Raw genomic sequence first — 24,090 nt, 5'->3', positions numbered from 1 at the left:
CTTGGGAAAAGCACTCAGTGCTCATTTCCTCATTATGATCTTGTCAATAATGTGTTAGAAGTGCCAATAAAAGGCAAGCAATAAACCAACCAACCTACCAACCATGATAGGGCATTAACGACATGGTCTCTTTAATGATATCAGAGTAGAGGTATAATAATCAGTTGAGCAATTTTGTTTTTGGGGTCTAGTTTTTCTTTTATACATCATTGTTCTTAAAATCTGCTTAAGAAACTATTATCACAGTCCATCCATAGAAGCCAGATTTTACTGTGTGAAAGTCACAGGCTTTGAGTAATCTTGGAGTGATGGCTTAGTTCATGCAGCTATCTACCTTGATTGGTCACTAATGACCGCCTCACATTTAAAGCATGCAGCATGCATTTCTCTTACAGTATTCCTATACTGATTCACATGTACAACACACATAGTTAACCTGCTCAGGTAAGATATCACAAAACACCTAGTACTCAAAAAAGACCAGTCCAACTGCACCTACCTAGATCTACCATTGCATAATGCACATGCAGATCTGGGTCTGTGCAGTCTGTTAGGAGTAATCAACAGACCCTGGTCTGCAGGCCCATTATGCTATGACAGATCAGGATCTTTGTCATTTGCAGTTTGACTCACCTATTAAGCAAGTAATACAGTACAATTAAGTCATTAATCATCAATAAGGAGCTTGCCATTTTTCACTGTCATTTAATATATTTATTCTTACTTCTAAACTTGACTGGTCAGAAAGCATCTCCTGAGTATTTCAGTAGGCTAGGAATTTACAAGAAAGTGGGAACTTGACATCCGTAAACAACCACTCACTATGAGGGAGGCATAATCACAATATTTCAATACACACCCTTCGAACTGAATAAACATTGAGATGGTTCAGTTTAATAGGAATCTAGGCCCTGTTTTGAATTTGTATATGTACTATTTAGGTCTGCTGATCATCAAATTTTTATGGCAAATTTTCAGCATGTCCTTGCAATTTCACAGTAGGTACAATTATATTTGCTTGCACAGCGGCAAATGTATGATGAATCCCATTCTAAAAGTATTGTAGTATCACTAATTTCTAAGGGGGTACCAATTTATGCGGATTCCACTGTTCCCCATAATCACAAATTTAAAGACCCAACAAGAAATGAGCCATATATGATCAAAAATGCCCCTTTACTTTTTTTAACTTTAATTCCTAGAGATCATTAAAGCTATTTGATAAATTGTTATTTCTGTAATCTAATTAAAATAGTTTTTACACCTATTTTAAAAAAAAAGAATTTGAAAGCATTTTACACTATTTCAAAGCACAAGTGTCTATAAGGTCTCTGGTATCTGTAATTTCCACATACTTCCTTAAATCGATATGTTGTAAGATAAATATATAGAATGAGAAATCAAAAGGTATTCAAAGACTGCTATTATTGAAAATGAAACAGGAGATGCAACTATAAAATTCATTTAATACTTATTCAAACTGATTCTTCATTCAAAGTGAAAGTGTTTCTGAAAACTTTATGTACTCATGAAAACATGTCTCATTTTACCTACGCATCCTTGATCTCAATGAAGAACATGAATGTACCAAAACTATTGCTTGAAGCACAATTACTAATGAAACATTATATATACACTAATTCCTGCAGAGTATTGAAGCTCACACTTCAATGCTTTTCAGATAAAACCTTACTCAACATCATGACACTCAATTCTGGTGCTCCACACCCTGAAATTGATACCACGTTAATTCAGACTGAATGGAACTGGCTTATGGAAAAGAACTGTTGAATGTTTTGAAGCAAAAGATAGAACTATCTCAGTTTAATACATTTTTATATTAATTAATGTACACCATTAACATGCGGGAATTTTATTTCTTTAACACAACTTCTTACCCTTTAAAGCAGGAGTTGTTTGTAGAAAGGAGTGAATCCAGTGATTCCACAGCCTGAATGCAACACTAATATGTTGTCCTAACAAAAAGATTTAACCCATATTAATAAAGCAAAAAATGTAGGTCACAGTGACATTCTTTCGTTGAAATGGCGTAGTAGTAACTGAGATGTATCCAATTACCAGGTTTCATGATTGGAACTAAATGGAACTCAATAAATGAACTTTAAACACCTAAGTTTTAACAAGCTAATGATGCATAAAAAACATCACTGACAGCTCTTTTAGATGATAAGAATGAAGAACTTCCCTATAAAACGCTTTATGGTTCTAGGTATGATAGAAAGCATATCAAAATCAAATAACTTATAGTGTGTTTATGCCCCTTTATTGGAACAAGTGGGCCAATGGTGTGATCAAAATGGGACAATCTCAGGGGAAAAAATGAGGTCATTTACATCACCGGCATCCAACAGTTTTTGGCTGGGGCAAAAAAAAAGATAAAATGCTTAAAGTCACGGGCTGCATGAAAAAACTGGCCCTTTTCAGTAAATATGCATATTAACTATAATGCATATATTCCAAAGGACTACCTACATGGCCACAGGCTGTACAATGTGAAGGACTGGGCTGACTGTGACTCACAGGTTGCACACACCAGATTCACATGGTCAATTTGACCTTTTAATTTGCATGAAAAACCAAATAAACTACCTTCTTAACTTTAAGGTTCTCCTCATTGATGCCTGCAGACCATATATGAATTGTTCTATTTTCCACAACTTCAGAATCATAGTCATCAATCTTTGCAATGTGTAAGCTTTCAAGTGATTTCTGTAGGGTAAGTGATTGTTGCTTTGGCATTTAAAACCTCGTTCACAATCAGCGGACTGTGTGTGTGTGTGTGTGTGGCTTGGATTTTCAATGTCAATGGTTACAGGAGTCTGCGTCCAGTCAAGCTGAGTTTCTGACTGCTTACCTGCTCAGGGCATCCTGGGTTGGCTGCTCTGATGTGTCCTTGGGGAAGGCATTTATCTCATATGTCCTAGGTGCCATTTAAAAACACACACACACAAAATATCTCTGTGGTAAGACAAAATACAATATCTAGAGATAAAATGACGAAAGCTCCTCTACAGAACATCTCACCTGAATTACTGTTTTGGCTTCCTACTGCCACTGAGTAGTTTGACAAGGAAGGCGGTGTCATGTTTGGGAGATGATTGCTACCATTTTCCTCTTTACTGGTTAATGATGAACTACTGCAGCAAAATTCATAAAATCATGTTGAGAATCAACAATATGCATGAATGAAGAAATACCGTAAGTACATACATTTGTTTACTATCTTTCATAACTAACTTCTTCTGAAAATAAATGCAATTATGTCAGAAAATAGTTTATTATGAATGTGACAAGTCTTGAAGTTCGTCTTTTACAAGATTTGTATTAATTGTATTTTTTACAAAAGAGTCCCTGCAAGGTGCTAGTGCCATAAATATTTTTGGTGTTTTCCATTAAAAACTGCCACATATTATTTTGACTGCGGGGTATCAAATTTAAAGTTTTACTTTAATTTTTGAAACTACAAACTGGTACACATATCACATGCAACCTACATTACAGTAACCAGTTATTTCCATTCCTCACTTTGCCAAATCAGCAAAGTTTGTAAAACATATCCTTCCCCATCTCAACAAACCCACAATGACCATGGGTCATAATCTAAATTCTGTTACATGTCATGTATGTCCTATCATAAAGACTGCAAGAATAAAGGCCAAAGCAAAACCCTCGAAGGACTGACTCTACTGTATTAAAAAGATTTCCAGGAATTTAAGATTTTTTTTATCTTTAACTGCTTAGTGTTGAAACCATCACTAATCTTCTTCAGCACCAAGATTTTCAAATCAGTCAGTTGCAGCCAGACTGGATGTAACACCTGCAACATTTTCATCTCCGACAAACTAGACACCATTAGAACGTTTGGTGAAAACCCCATGCCAATATGACCATCTATTCAAGAGATTAAATAGAAAGGTTTCTTTTCAATATGTTCATTGTGACAGTCATATTCAATGTTTGCAGGACACCATTTTTATTTATGAAAAAACATTACAACTCTTTTGACCATCAATTTTAGAGGAGTAGCAATAAGATTTTCAAGATGGCCACCATGGTGGCCAAACTAGGTGTCAGACTGGCAACATTTTCATGAAGGTCAAACAAGACACCATAAGATAAGAACCTATGTTCATATGACTCAATTTCATCAAAATAATGACAAGAAGATGGCTGCCATATGCAAGGTCTGATAGGCTCCATTTTGATTCAGGTCCAACTGGATACCATACTTTGTCTTTTGGTGAAATCCCCTTTTTTATGTGACTTTTATTTGTCAAGATTAGTCAAAACAAGATTTTCAAGATGGCTTCCATCCATTTGGGTACTGGATATCAGGTCAGCACCTCTGTCATTTAGTACAAACTAGACATCATAATAAGTTTTCAAGTGAAAACCTAATGTCATGATAACTCTAGCAGCAACAGTAATATGATTTTCAAGACAGATTTCATGGTGGTCTTACTGGCACTATTTTTATTTCATATACACTAGACATAATAAGAAGCCTTTTGGTGAAAACTTCCCAAGTCAATATGACTTTCCGTTCAGGTGCAGCAATAACAAGATGGCAGCTGTGGCAACTATACATCATATTGGCACCATTTTTCATTTAGGAACAAGACAATATCACAAGAAGTCCTCTATTGAAAACTCCATGTTGATATGGCCATCCATTGAGGAGGAGTGGTGATAAAAAAAATTTCAAGATTGCTGCAATGGTGGCCATATCAGACCTCAGACTGGCACAAATTTAATTAAGGACCAAGTAAACTTCATATGAATTCTGGTGAAAACCACGTCATTATGATTTCCATTCAGGAGTAATAGAAGTAGCAAGATTTTCAACATGGCACTAAGATCGACTCCACTTTTCATTTTGGACTAACTTGACATCATAAGAAGTCTTCTTCCAGTGAAAACTGCATGTTGATATGACCACACCTTCAAATAGCTGCCAAACCCCCGAGTAAAAAGAATTCTGATTTTCAGTAACAAATACCGATTTTCAACATTTTAATGCATATGTAACTATTTACAACATATACAAACATCAGTAAAGTAGGACAGACACACTGTTCCATTTGGATGCTCATTCTGAAGGTGCAACACACCCCGACACAGGCTGTTTACAGGAGCCTTTTCCAAACCTATTTTTTTTCTCTCAATCATTATTGATTCCAATATACTAACTTTCATTGATGAAATTCTTTGTGATTTTCTTACTGAACTGTTTTCATTCTAGCATACAAGTAATCTTTTGCAATTTTACTGTCTGGAAAACATGTGCAAAATAAATCATCAGCAACACTAGTAACTGAAAGAGGAAGGTGCATTTCGAAAAGAAATTTAATTTACCAAATTTTGATCGAATTACATTAAGGTTCTCTCTGGTATTTACATATGTCGTAAGTTCAAGATGAATGTAAAGTTTCCTGGCAATCTTCCAAGTAGTTTCGGAAGAGTAGCAATAACAAACTTTTGCTAATGGACAAACAGATGATGGATGAAAGACCACTTCACAAGTTCCTAAGGTCAATAACCAGTAGAGCTAAAAAAATTAATTTTTTAAAAATTTGAAAAATTGCAGTTACGGCTTGTAAAACAAATGACAGGTCCAATAGTTTCTGTGCTATCTTGCCAAAAGGATGGCTGTATGGACTTAACAACTGACAGCAGCAAAGTAATCTGCCCATTAAGCTATTGCAGTGTGTATAAATACAAATACTTCACTGTAAGGAATAAATAGAATGGGCTGGCAGTGGTTTCTTACAGGGAACACATTTTCACTATTATTTAGCACTAGCACTAAGCAACATCAATGTTTGGCCTTAAGTCACTAGATGTGATCTTATCTCTATGTTCATGTAAACATAAATTGCCTTTCTTACCTGCTATTGTGTTTTGTGGGCGTGTTCGGAACCTTGTTGTTACTTGAGGAGTTGTTGGTAGATGACAATGATGATGATGCTTGATTATTTTTGTTTTTCTGAATTACAACCTGTCACAATAAAGCCAATATTTAGGAAACTCTGTATATAGCCAGTAATAACTTTCAGCAATTACAGCCAGCAATAATGATACATTTATAACTTTATCATTAATTACAGTATATTATGGTTTCTAAGTCAATTATCTTTAAAGTTTTCTAACAACTTTTATCCAAGTTCAAAGTTATGGAAACCAATGTAAATTTTCTTTCTGAAAAATCACCACTAATGAGGTGCCACCCACATTCAATGATAAGTGAATCCCAATTTCAACTGTGATCATGTGCAAACATATTCATGACATTTTTACCAACAGCCAGAACAAGAAAATAATGATACATGTAACCAATTTATATAACTATCTAAAACCAACTGAAAAATATACAGCATCATATACCTAGGCAAGATAAATTATTTCTTCTAAATAATGGAAAGCAGCAATAATTAAGAGGAAAACTTGCAATTTCATTATCTTGTGACTTGTGCCTCTTCCTGTCACTATCTTCTGACTTGTCCTGAAATAAAAGAAAAATTATGAAATAAGACAGAAGCCTTTATGTCAAGTCACAGTTCATTTTCATGGCATGACCACAGGACATCATAACTCTATTCATGTGCAAGAACAAGATGCAACCTGAGGTGCTGTCAGAAATTTTCTTATAGAAAAGATCATACACATCCTATCTGAGGTGTGCTTATTTGTTTGTATTACACACACCTCTCCTCTACATGCAAAGTTAACAGCCAAATTCTTTCTGTACTGGTGTCAAGCCAATCAATCCTTTTCCTGTGTTTTATCATAATCAGAAAATCTATGTGGATAAACTGCTTCCCTAAGTAATCACATATCTTACATTTGACAGACTGTTAAAAAATCTTGACTGGCAGCTTTTTATCTCTTTTCCTGTTTCGGCTAGGAAGTTTTGTATGTATTCTAATGAGACTGAAATTTGCAGTTACACTGTTGTGGAGAAGCAGGCACAAGAAGATTTCCAACATAGCTGCCAGGCAGCCTTATTAGATGAGTTGACAAAATTGGCCATTAAAAGTTGAGTGATTTTTATGTCTAAAAATCATTAGACTCCTTCCTTGCCCATGATATGGACCTAATGCTTTTGTGTAAATTTTTTACAAAAAATCATTTGGTCACCGTAACTTTGTTCTTTGACCTCTTTACAACAAATCAAAAGTGTTCTTTCTTACACAAACTGGGAGTCATTCACAAAGTTTGGATGATGAAGAATAAGTTATTGTGCAGAACCCAATGTACTTCTTACAGTCACATACCTTTGACCTTTTGAGGCCAAAATTGATTTCTTTACCTCAAATGCAACCTATCAACAATGTTTGGTAACGGTTGATGTGGACAACTTTAGTTACTGCGTGAAGTCCATCTTTCTTCTTTAAATGACTGTGACAGACCTGCCATCCCTGATGAGACTGTCTCAATAAGGCAGTTTATTTTTTTCCTTAAGTGACCACTTTTCAGTAAGATGTAACAAAATACCAATAACTGCTACTGTAAAGTTGTAAAACATATTTAAAAGTTGGACAGCTTGAGTTATTGTTGAAATCATTTCCCTTTTCACAGTGACCATGACCTCTGAGCCCAAAACGGAGGGCTTGGTAACTGTGGATGGTAAACAACAAAAAATATCAAATTGGTAACATGGGCAGGCAACAAAATACATTTAGGCCAATGGTGCATTGGTACAACAAACTGGGAATGGCAGGTAATTTGCACGACATGCTCCAAATGGGTTTTATTTAAAAGTTGCATCACTCTGGATTGCTTGTGAATGAATCTGGCAACTCTGCAGCCTCAGTGAAATTTATCTACATATAAAAAATGAAAATGTTACATCAAACAAAAATATAACTTTAATGAAAACAAAACTGTAGCCTTATTATAAATCATGCTTATTTAGAAAATGACTGTCATGGTTACAATGTGGATCAACTGTATGTCTATAGGAGACCAAAAATGAGAATTTAAGAAGTATACAATGATACTCTTAAAAGGATGCACTTAGGTTTGTTAGAACTCCATCTCTTGATTATTCTTGCACAGTTCTATTTATTAAACAATTTAAATACTTAACCCTAACTATCGTAAAAATCCAGAACATCAACCAAGTGCAAAGCAAAAACACACAAGAGTCCTATACTGATGAATGTTTTCATTTTCAATGCCTTCTCATATTTAATACAATTACACTATATTTTGGGGGGATGGGGACAAAAAAAGGAGTGAAATTAAACACACAAAACTATAGATTGCAAAAAAAAATTTCATACCTTGGAATGATTCGAAAGCCCTGGGCTTGGTGATGGTGAGCTTGAATTTGTTGACGTTGGAGTGGTTGATAATTTATCCATGTAGTCTTCATCATTTGGTGGTGATGAAGCATTACCAGATAAAGCTGTAAGATAACGGTGATCAAGTTCTTCATCTGAATCTGAACAGCAAAAGTCACAACTTAATATCAAATAACAATTTCCTATACTGTATACTCATTTACAGAATCCAAGTGCAAAATGCACAGACACAGATATGCTGCTGTATAATGCACTGGTAGATCTGGGTCTATGCAGTTTGCAGTTGGACCTAACAATGCACAAGTATATATGGTAACAACAAACAGGTAATCTTTCAATATATATACACACACACACACAGGAGAGAACTCAAAATATATAAAAACACACAATATTTATATGTTTAAAAAAAATGCACCACTGATGTAAATATAATTATAAATTTCTCAATGATCTGGCATCAATATTGTTGAGACGAAGAGAAAAGATTACCTTTTTAGGTCAATACTACAGACATGCATGATATGTTTCATATGTTGAGTTGAGTTAACACTGGTAACAGTTATCAATGAATGAATTCTATAGCACGAGATAACAGAAAATAAATAATTCCAAATTTGCGAAGTTCATGACTAAATTTTTAAGAAAATTAATTGCGGGTAAGTTTTATTAAGGTAATTTAATCATGTATCTCTTCAAAGAAATTGTCCCACTAGCATTTCATACAAATTATAGTAGACTATACAGTCTATTTGATCAAACCATCATTGCTCTTGATATTATGCTTTTAAAAAGAATATAAGTGGACAATCTGATAGCTGACAATCTTTCAACTGTGATTAAATGTATGTAGCTGTTAAGTATGAAGATGTCAAAATCCTTGTTGATCATTCTTGATTCAAGTAATTTTAATCACTTGCATGATTACAGTAGACAGAACATTGAAAATACCCACTGCCAAATTGATGTAGTCACCATCTATTTATATAGTTGTTGGGCATTTACTTGAGATTACAAAAAAGGACCACCAACTTATCCCTGACTGTATTTGTTTTGTTTTTTTACTTCGGAACAGAGACATAATTCAGTTAAGAAGAGAGATATTATTAACTAAGGTAGTAAAAAGACAATCTGCATACATGCCAACCCTGAGCGAGGTATAAGCCTCAGTTTTGCTAATGTAAGTGGCAAAAAGTGTAATCTGAGAATAAAACATGTAATCTATATATTACTAGTACCAATATTAATACCCATACTTAATTGAGGTTATGACTTGGAAAAAACAAACAAATTCCATATGAATTAGAACCAGAATACCAAAACAAAACATACTCATATTCAACACTCACTTTAACTAGTCTACATGTCTAACTTTTGCCGAATCATTGTGAGGTCCAAAAATTCAACATGACGTGCTGTATTGCATCATTCTCATATTCTTTTTTTTATACTAATTTTTAAGCGGTGTTGATTTGTCCTTTTTCTGATTGGATATGTTTTTAAGTTTCAAAAGACCTGTCTGCTCAAAGAAGTTTCATCCACAAGTCAAACCATAAAAGACTTTTTGCTAAATATATGGTACCATTATCTTTAGAAGTACAGACTGGTCCGCTATCTAGCTTGAATATCAAATAATTAATCTGCAAAGCATAGTTTCAAATTAAAGAAAACCATCTGTTTTCATGGCAATGGGTTATTTTTAGTTGCTATAAATAGAAAACTAGGAAATTACATGTAGGTCTATACTAGACAAATTAGCCCTTACACTATTCTCATGCAGCAGTCTTCTTTTTAGCATATTCTCAAATTTTAAGATGAGTGGAATTAAACAGATGTTAATATAAATGACCAACACAGCTGTTGATTGCTTTTTTCTTAATTTTCAATGTACTTGAAAAGTGTAATCCATGCACAGGTGTGTATAAGGTAAAATTTGGTGAGAATTTTTTTTTAATGATTACACCAAAAACGCAATGATTGGCATGTATGAATTTGTCTGAAAAATTCAACTTAATTATATTATTAGTCTCCAATATAGAAAATGTGACATTAAAACCGATAAGACAAAAAAGAAAAAGAAAAGAAAAAGGAAAATGATCATACCAATATCATCCAGATCTAACTCATCATAAACAAACTCATTTTCTTCGAAATCAGGGTCTTGATTTGAATCAACATAATACTCTACATCATCCCGAATTTTCCTGATCTGGAAAAATAAATATGACAATATTAGTGTACAATACAGACAAGTAATAGTAATATCCCAACTTATCAGAAGAGTACATGTTTTAATCAAAACTAAATTTTAGTGAACTCTCTGTAATCAAAGTAAAATAATAGTTATTAGCCACATTAAAACTGAATACTACGTTCATATTACAAGATCTGATATTCATCAACTTCATTTAAATCTTCCAGCATACTAGTCATATTAAACTGCGACAGAATTTATATTTTAACAAGAAAAAAGACCCTCAAAGGGACAGACACTCAACAGGCCAAAATGAATTTCCAGGAAGCCAAGTGTTGAAATCATCTTCAAGATTCTCTAGTGACAAGATTATAAAGATGTCCGACATGGTGGCAATATTGGATTTAATATTGGCACCATTTTCGTTTGGGGCAAACTAAACATTAGAAGAAGTGTTTATTGATATGACCATCCATCCAGGTTAGGTAGCAATAGCAAGATTTTCAAGTGGGCCACTGTGGTGGCCATCCTAGATGATGATTGACACCAAGTTTATTTAGGACCGACTAAATATCATGAGAAATCTTTTGGTGAAAACCCCAATTTTATGACCATTGATTCAGGAAGAATAGTAGCAATAAAAAGATTTTCAAGCTGGCCATATTGTCTGTCAGACTCATGATTTCAGAGAGAAAGAGTTTAGAGGATTAATTGTGGAGAAACAAAGGTGACGTGGAGAAACAAAAAAATTGTGAACTTTACTGTATGTCACCTAAAATAAAAGTTATGCAAAAAAAACCTTTGTCTTTCTAAAGCTTAAGTTACCTTTGACATTACAATCAACTGCCTTCTTTTTAAAAATAATTACAATCCTAAATAACAAACTTTTCAGTGATCTAATTATACTGGTGTCTGTCTACATGCGTTCTATAGAAAAGAAAACTGGAATCTGACAGACATGATTATAATGGCATAATTTGAGGTTAAATACAGGGTAGATTCCATCAAAACTGGAATGGCTGGATTCTGATGTAGGATGGCAAGATTGTACAAATGGGCTTCACCTGATCAAGAGGAAGTGCATCATTGTCAACCATTCTCATGATGTGTTCCAACTTCCTTATGTGCACCAGGTGTTTGTCTTGCCAATTCTTCAGTTCATCATACCTGTCTTGTCTCTAGAATAGATTATTTTAATGATATAATATCCAGAAAACAAAAGTACTAAAACTCCTTAAATTAAACAATTAACTCTGCCAAAACTTCATATTTAAAAACATCAGCATATTATACATATAAGGTACAATTTTGTAGTTTCGAAGATTATACCATCTGTATTCACAACACAACTCATTGCTGAAAGTTAATATGGTGAGCCAGAGGAGTTGTTTTCCCAGTATCAAAACATGTACTGACATTACTCCCATATCACATAAATTCTAAACCACACAAATACACACATCACACGAATGGAAAAATGTTTAAAAAAACTTTTCTTTCTACAGAAGATATTTTAATTATTCACACATCTGAAGGTGAACTATAAAACAATTATAAGAAATATAATACTTACATCTTTGTCTAACTTTTTCTTTTTATTGCCACAAGAAAGACCTTCAACTTCAGACTCAAACTGATCAAGCTGGATGTTCAATGATTCAATCTGGTGCTGCGATAATAAAAAAAATACTTAGAAAACAAGGAGCACATATTATCATGCAACATTAAGTGTTTACAGGATCACAATTAAACAAAAAGAAAATAATTATTTCTGAGTCATTATTGAGTTTGGTTCTCAAAGTATTTTTGTGATTGTAAGCCAAACAAAAGTTTGGCATCTACAGACTGAAGACAAACAGAAAGGAAATTTGCAACAACAACACACATGGACATCATACTAAAATAAGCTGTGCCATCTGACTGGCACCAAAAAAATATCCAATTAGTTCCAATCCATGGAGTAACACAAGTCCCTTGAATGGACTGATCTTCTACTGGGTGAATATAATTTCCAGGAATTCAAGATCATCACTTCTTTATTACTGACAAGTGCTAAAATCTTTTTGGACTTTCTTCAGCTATAACAAGATTTTCAAATGTGCTAATGTGGTACACACACTGGATGTCAGCTTGGCACCATTTTTATCAAGTACAAAATGGACATCATGAGAAGTCTTTCAGTGAAAACCTGCATGTCATAATGATCATCCACTCAGAGGAAGTAGTAACAAAATCATTTTTTAAGACAGCTATCATGGCAGCCATATTGGGCGTGTAAATGATGTCATATTTATTTCAGACCAACTAGGTAACATAAGATGTCTACTGCTGAATACCCTATGTTGATATCCAGGAGGAGTAGAGATAATATTTTCAAGATGAGTTTCCATTGAGAAGAAACAACAAGATTTTCACAATGTCTGATGCAGTGGTAATAGTGACTCAGATTTGTACCATTTTCTTTAAGACCAACTGGACATCACAAGATGTCTTTTGGTAAAAATTCCACATCAGTAGGACCTTCATTTTAAGAAGAGTTGTCACACCGGATGTCAGATCAGCAAGATTTTCATTTAGAACCAACCAGATTACCATTAGAAGTCTTTTAGTGAAAACCTAATGTTGATATGACCATCCATTCAGAAGGAGCAGTGATAACAAGCTTTTCAAATTGGCCTTTATGGGTCATATTGGATGTCAAATCATCATCATCTTTATTTAGGACCAACTAGACCTTGGGATAGTCTGTGTGTAAAGTTTAATGGCAATCCTCCAAGAGTTTAGGTCCTGCAGCAATAACAAACATGTGCTAACGGAAGGATGGAAGATGGACAACTAATGATTCCATCAGCTCTTCTGGTCTATGACCAGCAGTATTAAATGCCCACTTACCAAGAGTTCTGTCAATTATCAGAGAACTTGTTGCTGAGAGGTGGAGCTTGATGATTTATTACTTACCAGGTATATCATTTCAAGGGAATAAAAGTTTTATCTAATAAAGAGAACAAGTGAAATTTAATTCTTTACACATATAGTGCTAAATACTGTTCACCATTCTATAAATGGGGGCAAATTCTTAAAACAGTACTTTGTATTTTAGCAGGGGGTGGGCTAGAATATTCCAACTTGTAAAAATACAATAGCTGAAAAATTAATATTGCAAAGATGCATTACTAACAGATATCCAGTTGGTCAGTTCACTTTTTTCTTTCGTGGCAGGATCCAATTTGGCTGCTGCACCCAATCCCTCTTTGGAGTAGGCCTTGGTTTTTGTTTCTCTTTCTACTACCTTAAACCTCTCCATTTGCTGAAACAGAAAAGAAGCAAATTATGTAGAGTATTCTTGACAGAAAGAGTAATATTAGTGGATCTAAGCTGTATATACAAACTTACAAAATACACTCAGGTTAAAATATGTTATTGTCATGTTTTATCTGTTTATTAGTGAAAACAATGCTGCAGTTATTCTGATAGCTACAATGGAAGGGCTTCTATAATTTTACTCATGTATGTTTTTGTTTGTGTACCTCATGCATGTCCTCCAGGGTGCAGCAGGATAAGCAATTTTCAAAGCCACACCCTATGATGCAAACACACACAAAACTAAAATCACACCAGCAGGCTGTAGGTTGCACATGCCTGGTGCATGTGTTTATGTGTATTTGAACAAATTAACTCAAACACCGCTAGATCATACATATTCAATTAAAATTGCTGAGAAAGCAGGGATTACCCTAACAGAAAGGATTCTTATGGTGATTCCTCAGCAATAATCCATGGATTAAACCCAAGCTGAATATTACTACAGTCTACCAACATTGTAATTCAAAATAATGAAATATTCTCTTCAAGTACAAGTAGCATGTAGGGTCAAACAGAATGCTGCTTTCAGGCCTAGAAATCACAGAACTCTTAAGCTCAAGTAAAGCTCAAGTTTAAGTTTAAAATTTTGTTTCGACCAATCACAAATCATATTACATTAGCAAAAGTGTTGTTCCCGAATGGCTGAGAGGGGAACTCCAGCTCAAACTCAAGCTTGTTATTTTATGATCTCCATGACATCAGCAAAAGAAAGAAGTTACATGATCACAAAAAATACAAACTTGCCACTATTTTGGGTAGAATGCTAGAAATTTGAATGAGTGGCCATTTTTTGAATCGACAAGTGCCCCATAGAGATTTTAGTTTGCTTCTTTGCCTTTGCACAATTTAAGTTAGGATTTATATGGATCATACATGATTTACTGCATTGAAATGTTTGCTGGAGCACAAGGGAAGATTTTAACCAAGAGGGCAGAGCACAAGGGTTTTATGTCCTGCCCAAGAACTCCAGCATATGTTTGAACACAGCAAACCGTGTATGAACATTATTGGTACATGATAAGTATTCCATATGAATATTTTTGACAACCAACAAAACAAAATGGGCCATGTGCACCCTTCAGAAAAAAAGTGACATGTATACCTTTAAGAAAAAAGTGGCAAACCAAGCGACACAAGAGGACTCAGTGCAAAAACAGACTTACTCGAAATCAAGACTGTTATCAAATTAAACTATTACGCTGTCATGTATATGTACTGTGCAGACATTGCTTATCTATGTTTTTATCCTAACTACTTCTAAGCTAATTTATATAAACAGCAATGGGAAACCTTATGCAACTATTACTCATAATATCAACTTAACTGCGAGATCTGTCCTTTGGCCCAAGAAGATTAAAAAAGAAGAAAAGATTTGAATTATCATGTTCAGCAGTACTATTGAAGTACTAACATGAATACATGCAGTAAATGTCCATTTTAAATGTACAACTTTATGGGAACAGTTTCCCCATTTCATGAGCAATACTGCAGCCACAGGAAACATTGCTGTAGGTATATACAGATCCACAGTTAAACTTCAGTAAAACTTTAAACATGGCTGGCAACATCAAATTCATCACTTGCCTGTTTTCAACTTTAACTATCATTAAATGTCTTCTCATTCACCAAATGCTTACAATTTAACAGTACAGGGGAATGACTCAAACAGTCCATCAAAACTATTGAATCTGAAAAGCTAAAAGAATGAACTACATTATCCTGACAGAGCTATATAAGAATAGTGAAGTGAATCAGTTCACAATATCAACTGCCAGGAAATGGGTCCAGCAAACTATAAGAGGTGCTATTGAAAGTACTGAAAAACATATGTACTTTCCAAATTGTGTTGTTGTTCATACAGTCATCATCAGCATTTTCAGTCCTTTCTTTGAAACTCTCTCTCTGTGCCCCCAAAACAGCTTAAAAGTTTGGGTTCTTTTTCCATTCTGCTGCATCAATAGCCAATTTGATCATAACATCCAATAATTACATAGTTGACTGGTGCATTGATATTTTCAGACAAAGCCTGCATAAACTTCTGTGCATAAAAAAAAGCATGTACCGGCTTCATATAAATTTGCAAATGTTTATTTTTAGTGATATTATCAGCACAAGAGGACTTCAATTTGCAGCATATTATTTTGTTTCATAGAAATGGAAAGCTTCTTCGATTCATGAGCCAAACACATTTCTCTTAATGCCAGCCTAATTAGTTCTTTCTTGCCTTGTATCAATTGTGCAAATCTGTATATGGGGTTCTCTGGAAATACCAGGATATATCTGTGTTTAAGTAATTGTGATATGTAGTAATTCATTTTGTGGCTGCAGTAATAAGTCATGTCAGATACACTTTTAATTTAAATTATCATATTCAGGGTTCCCACTCTTTTTGAAACAAACATTTCCAGATCTTTTCCTCTGTGAAATTGATTACTTCTGACCCTCACTGAATGGAATCAAAAACATTTTGATTTTGAAAGTGTTTATGTTTAAAATCACAAGTTGTTTCTGTTTTGAGACTCACTCACAACATCTAGATAAGACATATGACCATGTACCAAAACAAGAAGGTATTCACAAGAAACAAGCATAACTACTTATATTCATAAAAATTTGCATGTAACTTACAGAACACAAATTTTATCGTTAGTTTTCTTAACTGCATATGTTGGTGTGAAGAAGGTCTTTTGGACAAAGGTTTTAAAAGTGGATAAAAAGTCTTTAAAAACTCCTTTATCTTTGTAAAAATAGGTGGACTGATTTTGTTTTTTTAAAAATCCACTTGTCTAGCAGGTGCACTAACATCTACATCTAATATAATCTAAAGACTTTCTATTTAATGCAGTGATTGTAAAGGACACCCAGTGTGCCTAAGTAGTCTTTGCATTTCTAGTATATAACAAGATCTGTAAGTAAAATTCACCACAAAGGTGAGTTGGGTGGCAAAGATATACCAATGAAAATAATGCTTCACTCCAAGTTTCCAGTGCAAACTATCATGTAAGAAGCAAAGACTTATCACACTACATTTTTGTTAACTTTACATATTAAAACAGAAACGGAGATAGAAAAGCTTAATTATTTTTCTCTTACACTCACCAAGATCAGCCATTATGGCATATTGTGATGCTAGACTGGACTTTACACACACACACAAATTAAGTTACAGACTAGAAGGTAAAGAGTCCTCATGACCAGTCACATTGCCTGAAAACTTAGATTGTCTATACAGAAATGTTCAAGGCATGCACCCAAATGATTCATATAGAAAGTGAAGCTCAACTAGCTGAAGATTTCTACAACAGCCAAAAATTCCCACAAGAATAATAATTCACTTTCCAATTCTCTTCACTAATATGATAAATCTCTGAGATAAGATACCTGCACGTTTTCTTGGAAACATGTTATACACAGCAGCTATAAACAGAAAACAAGGAAAGTATAAGGTCTATGATGAATAAACATAGCTGTACGCTATCCTTAAAAAGCAGTCTTCTTTTCTAGAATAGTCTCAATATTACGATGTGCAGGATAATAAAAAGCAACAAACAACTTTTTAATTGTATCTTTTTATTTTCTTTTTAATGTACCAAAAGCACATAATCCAAAGAGGCAAGCATATGACTTATTTTGGTGCAAAAATATGTAATGATTATGACAAAAAAGCCTAATGGATGGGAGGTATGCACAAACCATTGTATTGTGCTTGTTTCTTTTTAATGTAGTGGTTGTGGCAGACCATTCCTTTTCCTTCAAACTGTTCCACACAAATTCTTCTCATTAACAGGTCTTGTATCAGACCTACAGAAATGTAAATCTGGCCCTGAATTACTCTTGCAATATAATCCCTGTAGATGTGACACCAGATCCATCAAAGCTCAATCAGCAAACCCTACTCCAGTAAAATTCCCTCTCTACCATAATAGGTCTGAAAAGGCACACGTATCCATGTAGCTAATGTCAGAATGTTCAAACTTGTTTGATTGACTTGGATGGCATATACTGGTAAAACTGGAGTGTTCTCTTGAATATGACCATGAACTCAACAGCAGTAAAGCCTGTGGTGGAAAGGTGTATACTGAACATGACATACAGAAAGACTGTAAATGGTTCCACTTTCATTGATATTACAAGTACCGCATCGTACATCAGAAGGGTGTAATTATCTCCAAATCTGGTCATATTCATACATGGACATGATGGTACTGTGCTGATTTCTCGAAGAATGTGTCCTGTGAGAGTAATCCATACAAAACTGTAGATGCAAGATACCCATAAGGAAACAATGCCTCATCCATGCCTTTATTATAGGTACACCTACAATGGTCCCATTTTGCAGCAGACTGGGGTGTTTTTTTTAAAATCTTTCTTGTTCCACATACATTGTACCTGAAAGAACAAAAAAAAAAAGAAAAAAGAATTTACAACATTGATGAACTTGACAATATTGGTTCTCAAAAGAATCAATAATTAATGGAAGATTTTCTTGTCTTTTTTTATTAATCACTTTTCAATTACATTTATTTAAAATAAACTGAATTTTCATATTTTTAATCTTCTTTTAAAATGTTAATATAAAAAGTCTAAATTTAACATAACTTTCAGACTTCAAATCAAAAGGTCATTTTGCTAGGAACTAAATTACATCTTTCAGTTTTCTAGTACTGTGGTTACATTTATTTTCATGGGTATCAATTTTTGTGGTTTTGCTAAAAAAGACATCTGTGGGTACTTGCATTCATGGATCTGTCACAATATTTATATTTATAGATATTTCACGTCATAGATTAACTGCTCATCATATACAAAAAATAATGATTACAAACGACTCATAGGGACTAATGCTAAATTGGCAGAAAAGAATTTTCAGGAAATCAAGATGAGACCTTTCCTTCCTTGCAACTGATGAATGTTAAACCATCTCTTATACTCTTCAGATAACAAGATTTTCAAAAGAAGCTGCTCTGGTAGACATACTGGACGTGAGATTGGCACAGTTTTCATTTAGGACCAACAGGATATCACAAGTCTGTTGGTGGAAGCCATATGTTACCATTTTGGAATAACAATATTTTCAAGATGGGTGGCATGGTGGCCATAATAGGTATCAGACTGGTGCCATTTCCATTTAGTACCAACTAGACATCCGAAGTAGTTTGGTGAAAGCATGATGTCAATATGATCACCAAGCTTAAAAAAGTAGTAAAAACAAGATTTTCATAATAAAAATTGCGACAGTCATATTGGAAGTTGAATTAGCACCATTTTTATTTAGGACCAACTGGGCAACATTTTTTTTCCCCCAGTGAAAACCACATGCTGGTATGTCCATTAATTCAGGATAAATAGTGACAATATTTTCGATATGACAGCTATGATAAGCACATGTCTTCATTTAGGATCAACTAGACATGTGAAGTCTTGTAGTGAAAACCCCATGTTGATATGACCATTGATTCAAGATTTTCAAGATGACCATGGTGGTGGTCATACTGGGTGTTCAAGTGGCACCATTCTCGGTTAGGACCTACAAGACCATGGGATGAAATTGTAAAGTTTTATGGCATCCCGCCAAGTAGTTTTGGGAAAGTAGTGATAAGAAACTTGTGACTGCAGATGGATGGAGGCCACTGAGTGACAGAGTGGTCTAAAGCGCTTGCCTTTACCAATCACTGCGATCTCAGCTGGTTCCATTCTGTCTTGGCCAATGTGGGTATACGAGAAAGCTTACCAGTAGCATCCCATGGGTCAGTGGTTGTTACCAGGGTTTTCCAGTGTTCTTTCTCCACCAGTCATACTGGTCACAATGTTGAGCATGTGTGATTAAAAATGGATGAACAACAGACCATCTCATATGCTCTTCTGTTCTATGACTAGAACAGCTAAAAATGTATTGACAACCTTGGTTGTTTTAATGGTTAAAACAATACTACTCCCAGTATCAACAGAAATCAAGCACCCATCAAGATCCATCGCTAATACAGTGCTCTTGTGTGAGTGCTCAACATTACATGGAACACACAGCCATTAAAAAACAGCCAATTTGTAAATGAAACATTTATACATGATCTTTAACATAAACCAGTGTCCATAAAGTTGCATCAACCAAATTTTTTGCGGATCATGATATGTGGATAATGTTGTCATTCCATTATGGGAACCTAGCATGCGACTAACTGTCCCTTTCTCAATGCAATACTGAGAAAACCTTTGATGTGAAGATGGAATGTGGTGCATGATGAAAGTGTGCGACAGATTAATCCTAAATACATTTGTTGTAAAAAAAATTCAGTGAAGTGTGAGCTTTAGTACTGTTCTGTATATAGTCTTAATTAGCACTGTCTCAAGCAATAGTTTCAGTATTTTACAGTTTTGTTGTTCCTTCAGAATAAAAATGCATGAACCTTTTGAAAAAAAGTGCTTTTATCAGGAATTTGGATTCAAGTTTTGACAGGAAAGTACTACCTGTTATTACAAGTATAAACATTTTGTACTTATCTATTCTTAATCAAGATTAATTATTGAGATGTGGTTAAATCTTGAATCACAGAGAACCACTGATAATAATGTAAAATTGTTATTATTATGTTTGCTGTATTTTCTACAGCAGTTTCACTTGTATGAAGGTTCAGTGCAAATAATTAAATCTTATTTTCATACACCATTCCATCTGTATGCACTTCATTTTCAGTAATATTAGTATTTAAAGTCTATGTGCTCTAACCTAACTGTTCTCATTACAAATATCAATCTTAAAGAGTGGGAGTGAGAGGAAACAACAGCTACCAGATACATACATGTTTATTGAAACAATACAAACTGCTTTAAATTTCTCTGCATGCGCAATGGGATCAAATATAAAAGTGTACATGATACTGTTATTATAGTAATGAAGCTGAATTATCAAATTCATTACTGACAGCTAAGAATGTAACACTAGCAAAAAAATGGTCGGCTTTCTGCATGTGGCTCAGTTTTCATTGGGTCTCTAATTGCGTAGCTGGAACAAACACAAAGTCCATGAACTTTACACCCCACAATAAAATAGTAAACACCACACTAAATTGAAACAATTTTTCCCCCCAGAAACTTACCTACTTGTCTCCTGAACTATTCACTTACAAAGGTCATTACTTCATGGGGAAATCAAGAGAAAGATGTTAAGATCTGCATGTGTCCATCAATCATAGCATCTACTGAAGAATTCATTCTCCGTGTCATATCCTAATAAATTCTGAACACAGTTGTTTCCATCCTGAGCATCCACTGGATCATCTACTGTTTGCTTTTCATCCCTCAAAATCATCAAAACTTTGTCTTCCCACCTCGATATTGCTGCAGTTACTTTCCTCCACCATTACAGCTGCACATTCACACTTAATATATAGCATTTTTCACTGAAAAACTATCACCTTCTATTTATTATAAATTGATTAGAAAGATATAGTACCACCTGTCATTGAATTCCGCTCATATGTGCACAAGATCTTCTTGCAATGGTGTTGGAAGGTCAACTGAACTAGGAAAACTACAATCATTGCTGCTAAGTTGTAGCTCATATGAATCTAATTATTATTAATAGGAAATGGACTAAAAAAGAGACCTCTTAAAAAGTATGTTAAAAACAAAATAGAAAATACTACAACTGACACATTTTGTACCCACTCAGTATTTAACAGACCTGTATGAAGGCACTAGTATGAGATGATTAATGAGATTATCAACCACTCCATTTTAATCAACTTCATGGTGTGCTGTCTTGAAATAAACACAATGTGCAGAAACTATTACTTTTATGGCAAGCATATACAAATTCTGTTAAAAAATCGACAATTATATGGGTTTTAAAGGTGAATAAAACAGTTAAATAACATTAATATTTTATTCTCAGATAAATGTTCCATGAAGTTTGGTATCCCATTCACTCCAAGACTCTGTTTCCACCGTGTCAGGGTTGGTGGTTATCAATATAGAGTTGTTGTTGTTGGGTTTAATGCCATTTTTCAGCTATCAATACAGAGTACAATCATCTGACAATAAAACAATTATCAATGTAAGTAACTACTTCAAAGACACCTTAAAAAGTTGAATATTCTTATACAGTGCCAAGGAGGATGGAAAGAGAAGAAATTTAAGGTTAAAAAGAAAGAGAAAATGTGTCCATGCTATATACGGCACAAATTATTTTGATGAAATATAGTCAAAATCAACCATGGGCTGTTTTATTAAAAGATGAGGGAAGTTATTAAGCAGAAACGAAATAAAAGGACAGAGTTTGAAAAATATTGAAATTATAACCCCACAGACGTACAAATCTCACTCTGTTATCAACATATTTTTACCACAACACCCTAAATTAAATGCAAAAACAACTGAAATTACAATTCAGAATGTGGTCAAGTCTGGAATTACATGGTCTGTACAGGCAGTGACATTTACAAACATCAACTGAAATCTGTAAAATGTATGCAGTTCAATAAGCCTTTCGTCTCTACTGTCAGTGAAAGGAAACATGGATTTATATTTGAAAAAGGATATAGTTGCTCTGTCTCAGACAAGAGACTTGTTAACCTGGCATTTGAAAACCAGAATAGTTGTTTCTGGAAACAATGGCTTCTCGACCGTAACAAAAGGGTAATTGTGTTATTATTATTCAAGTGGAAAGAGACGTCTGCAATATAAATTAACCATTGAGTATAGTAAAAAGGTAAAACTGAAATTCGAGTAGGAAACACATTCTGAAAGCTATTTCTGAATACATTTGAAAACACCAACTTTCAGGTGATCTTCCAATAACATACTACCTAGTTGTGTTAGACACATCATTTTTCATTGGCTATTTGGCTCGCGCATGAGCAGAAGGGTAAAAGTTGTATTTTTTGTTGTTGTGCTAAACGGACCCATTATTTTTGTATCGAGACCACTCTATTCCAAATCCCCATCTTATCCTACTTTTTGCAAAGGTTCATCTGTCTGTTTGCAGTTCATACTGGTTTGCCTTAGATCTGAGACCAAAAAGTCTAAAATCCAGACACAAAATCAGATTCCGACCACAGGGTAGGAAAAAAAAAATCGGGTCCAAAAAATGAGGTTTTACCCTCTGTCTTTTGTAGTGCATCTAGAAATTCCAGATTACTTATTATCATTGAAGAGCTACATCTATCTTTCTATAATACCATCCCCTTTAGTGTATCATACATGACCTTGACGCTACAGAGCTCGGCAGTAGGCTACTACCTCCTGCCACTTAAACTCATCACCAGTGGTTAATGTGTTAATGACAAGTCAATACTTGTAATTTTGAACGAACAAGGTTAGCACAGCCCCAGATTGTTGTTTCTCAAGAACTTTTCTAGTAGTTTAGAAGTTTCAAAGGGGTGTTTTATGAACAAAAACTAATTTTCCTATATGATGATTTGCTTACCACTGCATAAGTAGGTACAAAGTTAGTAAACATCTAATTAGTGTGCTACTAAAGCATATGGCACTACAAGATTTGTTAACTACCATTGCTACATGTAATCTGGTCCACAATTTTATCCCATTATGTATTTATTATTTTTTAAAAATATTTATGTAACAGAAATTCTGCATTGAAAAAGGGATGCAGTTTATTCAGTTTTATTGTTTTGTATTCTCTAAAATAAAATTCAATATCAATGATATGAGCAATCTAAAATCAATGATTTTTTAGGTTGTTTATTCCTCAAAGAGTTTGAGAAGTCTACTTTCTCTTAATCAATGATACAAAAAGCTGTAAAGCATTACATTGCTCTCAAACTGGCAATCAGGAGGATTTCATGTTAACTATTTAGGCCTTTTTTATACCATTCTAATGTAGTTCCTTCATCACAACAAAAACCATACTTGGAAAGCATCAAAGTGAATTTTTTTAACCAAACATTATGTTACAAAAATGCATACAACAAGCCAGGCAAAACCTGCCAGATCATGTATGAATACCGGGGATAATATTGCATTCATTTTGATTTCTAACTTATTACAAAATATGGATGATTGAGTTTCACATTTAGATAAGAACAGCACATTTCATCCTTTCCCTGTGTCTAACAGTCATCTATGCTAGCATTTAACACTAAACTTGCTGTACAATATTTTATTTGAACCCCACTATAACGCGATAATTGGGGTCCAAAAAATTGGATCACATTAATATCGGGGTTGCGTTAATGCAGGGTTATACAG

The 24,090-nt window shown here is 34.2% G+C and overlaps 1 protein-coding gene across 4 annotated transcripts in view; it reads right to left on the bottom strand.

Moving 5' to 3' along the window:
* Positions 1 to 24,090, bottom strand: part of LOC149802614 (CCR4-NOT transcription complex subunit 3-like) — an 80,361-nt gene that overhangs the window by 38,222 nt on the left and 18,049 nt on the right. For 2 of the 4 annotated variants that reach the window (XM_089951920.1, XM_089951921.1), the window contains 8 exons: positions 13,700 to 13,828; positions 12,095 to 12,190; positions 11,586 to 11,699; positions 10,431 to 10,536; positions 8,307 to 8,467; positions 6,470 to 6,523; positions 5,910 to 6,019; positions 3,046 to 3,158 (listed from right to left, as the gene is read on the bottom strand). In XM_089951920.1, coding sequence (XP_089808046.1) covers positions 3,046 to 3,158; positions 5,910 to 6,019; positions 6,470 to 6,523; positions 8,307 to 8,467; positions 10,431 to 10,536; positions 11,586 to 11,699; positions 12,095 to 12,190; positions 13,700 to 13,828 — 883 coding nt within the window. The remainder of the gene's footprint in view (positions 1 to 3,045; positions 3,159 to 5,909; positions 6,020 to 6,469; positions 6,524 to 8,306; positions 8,468 to 10,430; positions 10,537 to 11,585; positions 11,700 to 12,094; positions 12,191 to 13,699; positions 13,829 to 24,090) is intronic. The other 2 variants (XM_089951922.1, XM_089951923.1) reach the window with 1 other exon arrangement.

Source organism: Sinohyriopsis cumingii, chromosome 3 (genome assembly GCF_028554795.1).
Source record: "Sinohyriopsis cumingii isolate HCF-2022 chromosome 3, ASM2855479v2, whole genome shotgun sequence".
In the NCBI taxonomy this organism is placed as follows: Eukaryota; Metazoa; Mollusca; class Bivalvia; order Unionida; family Unionidae; genus Sinohyriopsis; species Sinohyriopsis cumingii.
This window is presented reverse-complemented; position numbering and strand designations above follow the sequence as displayed.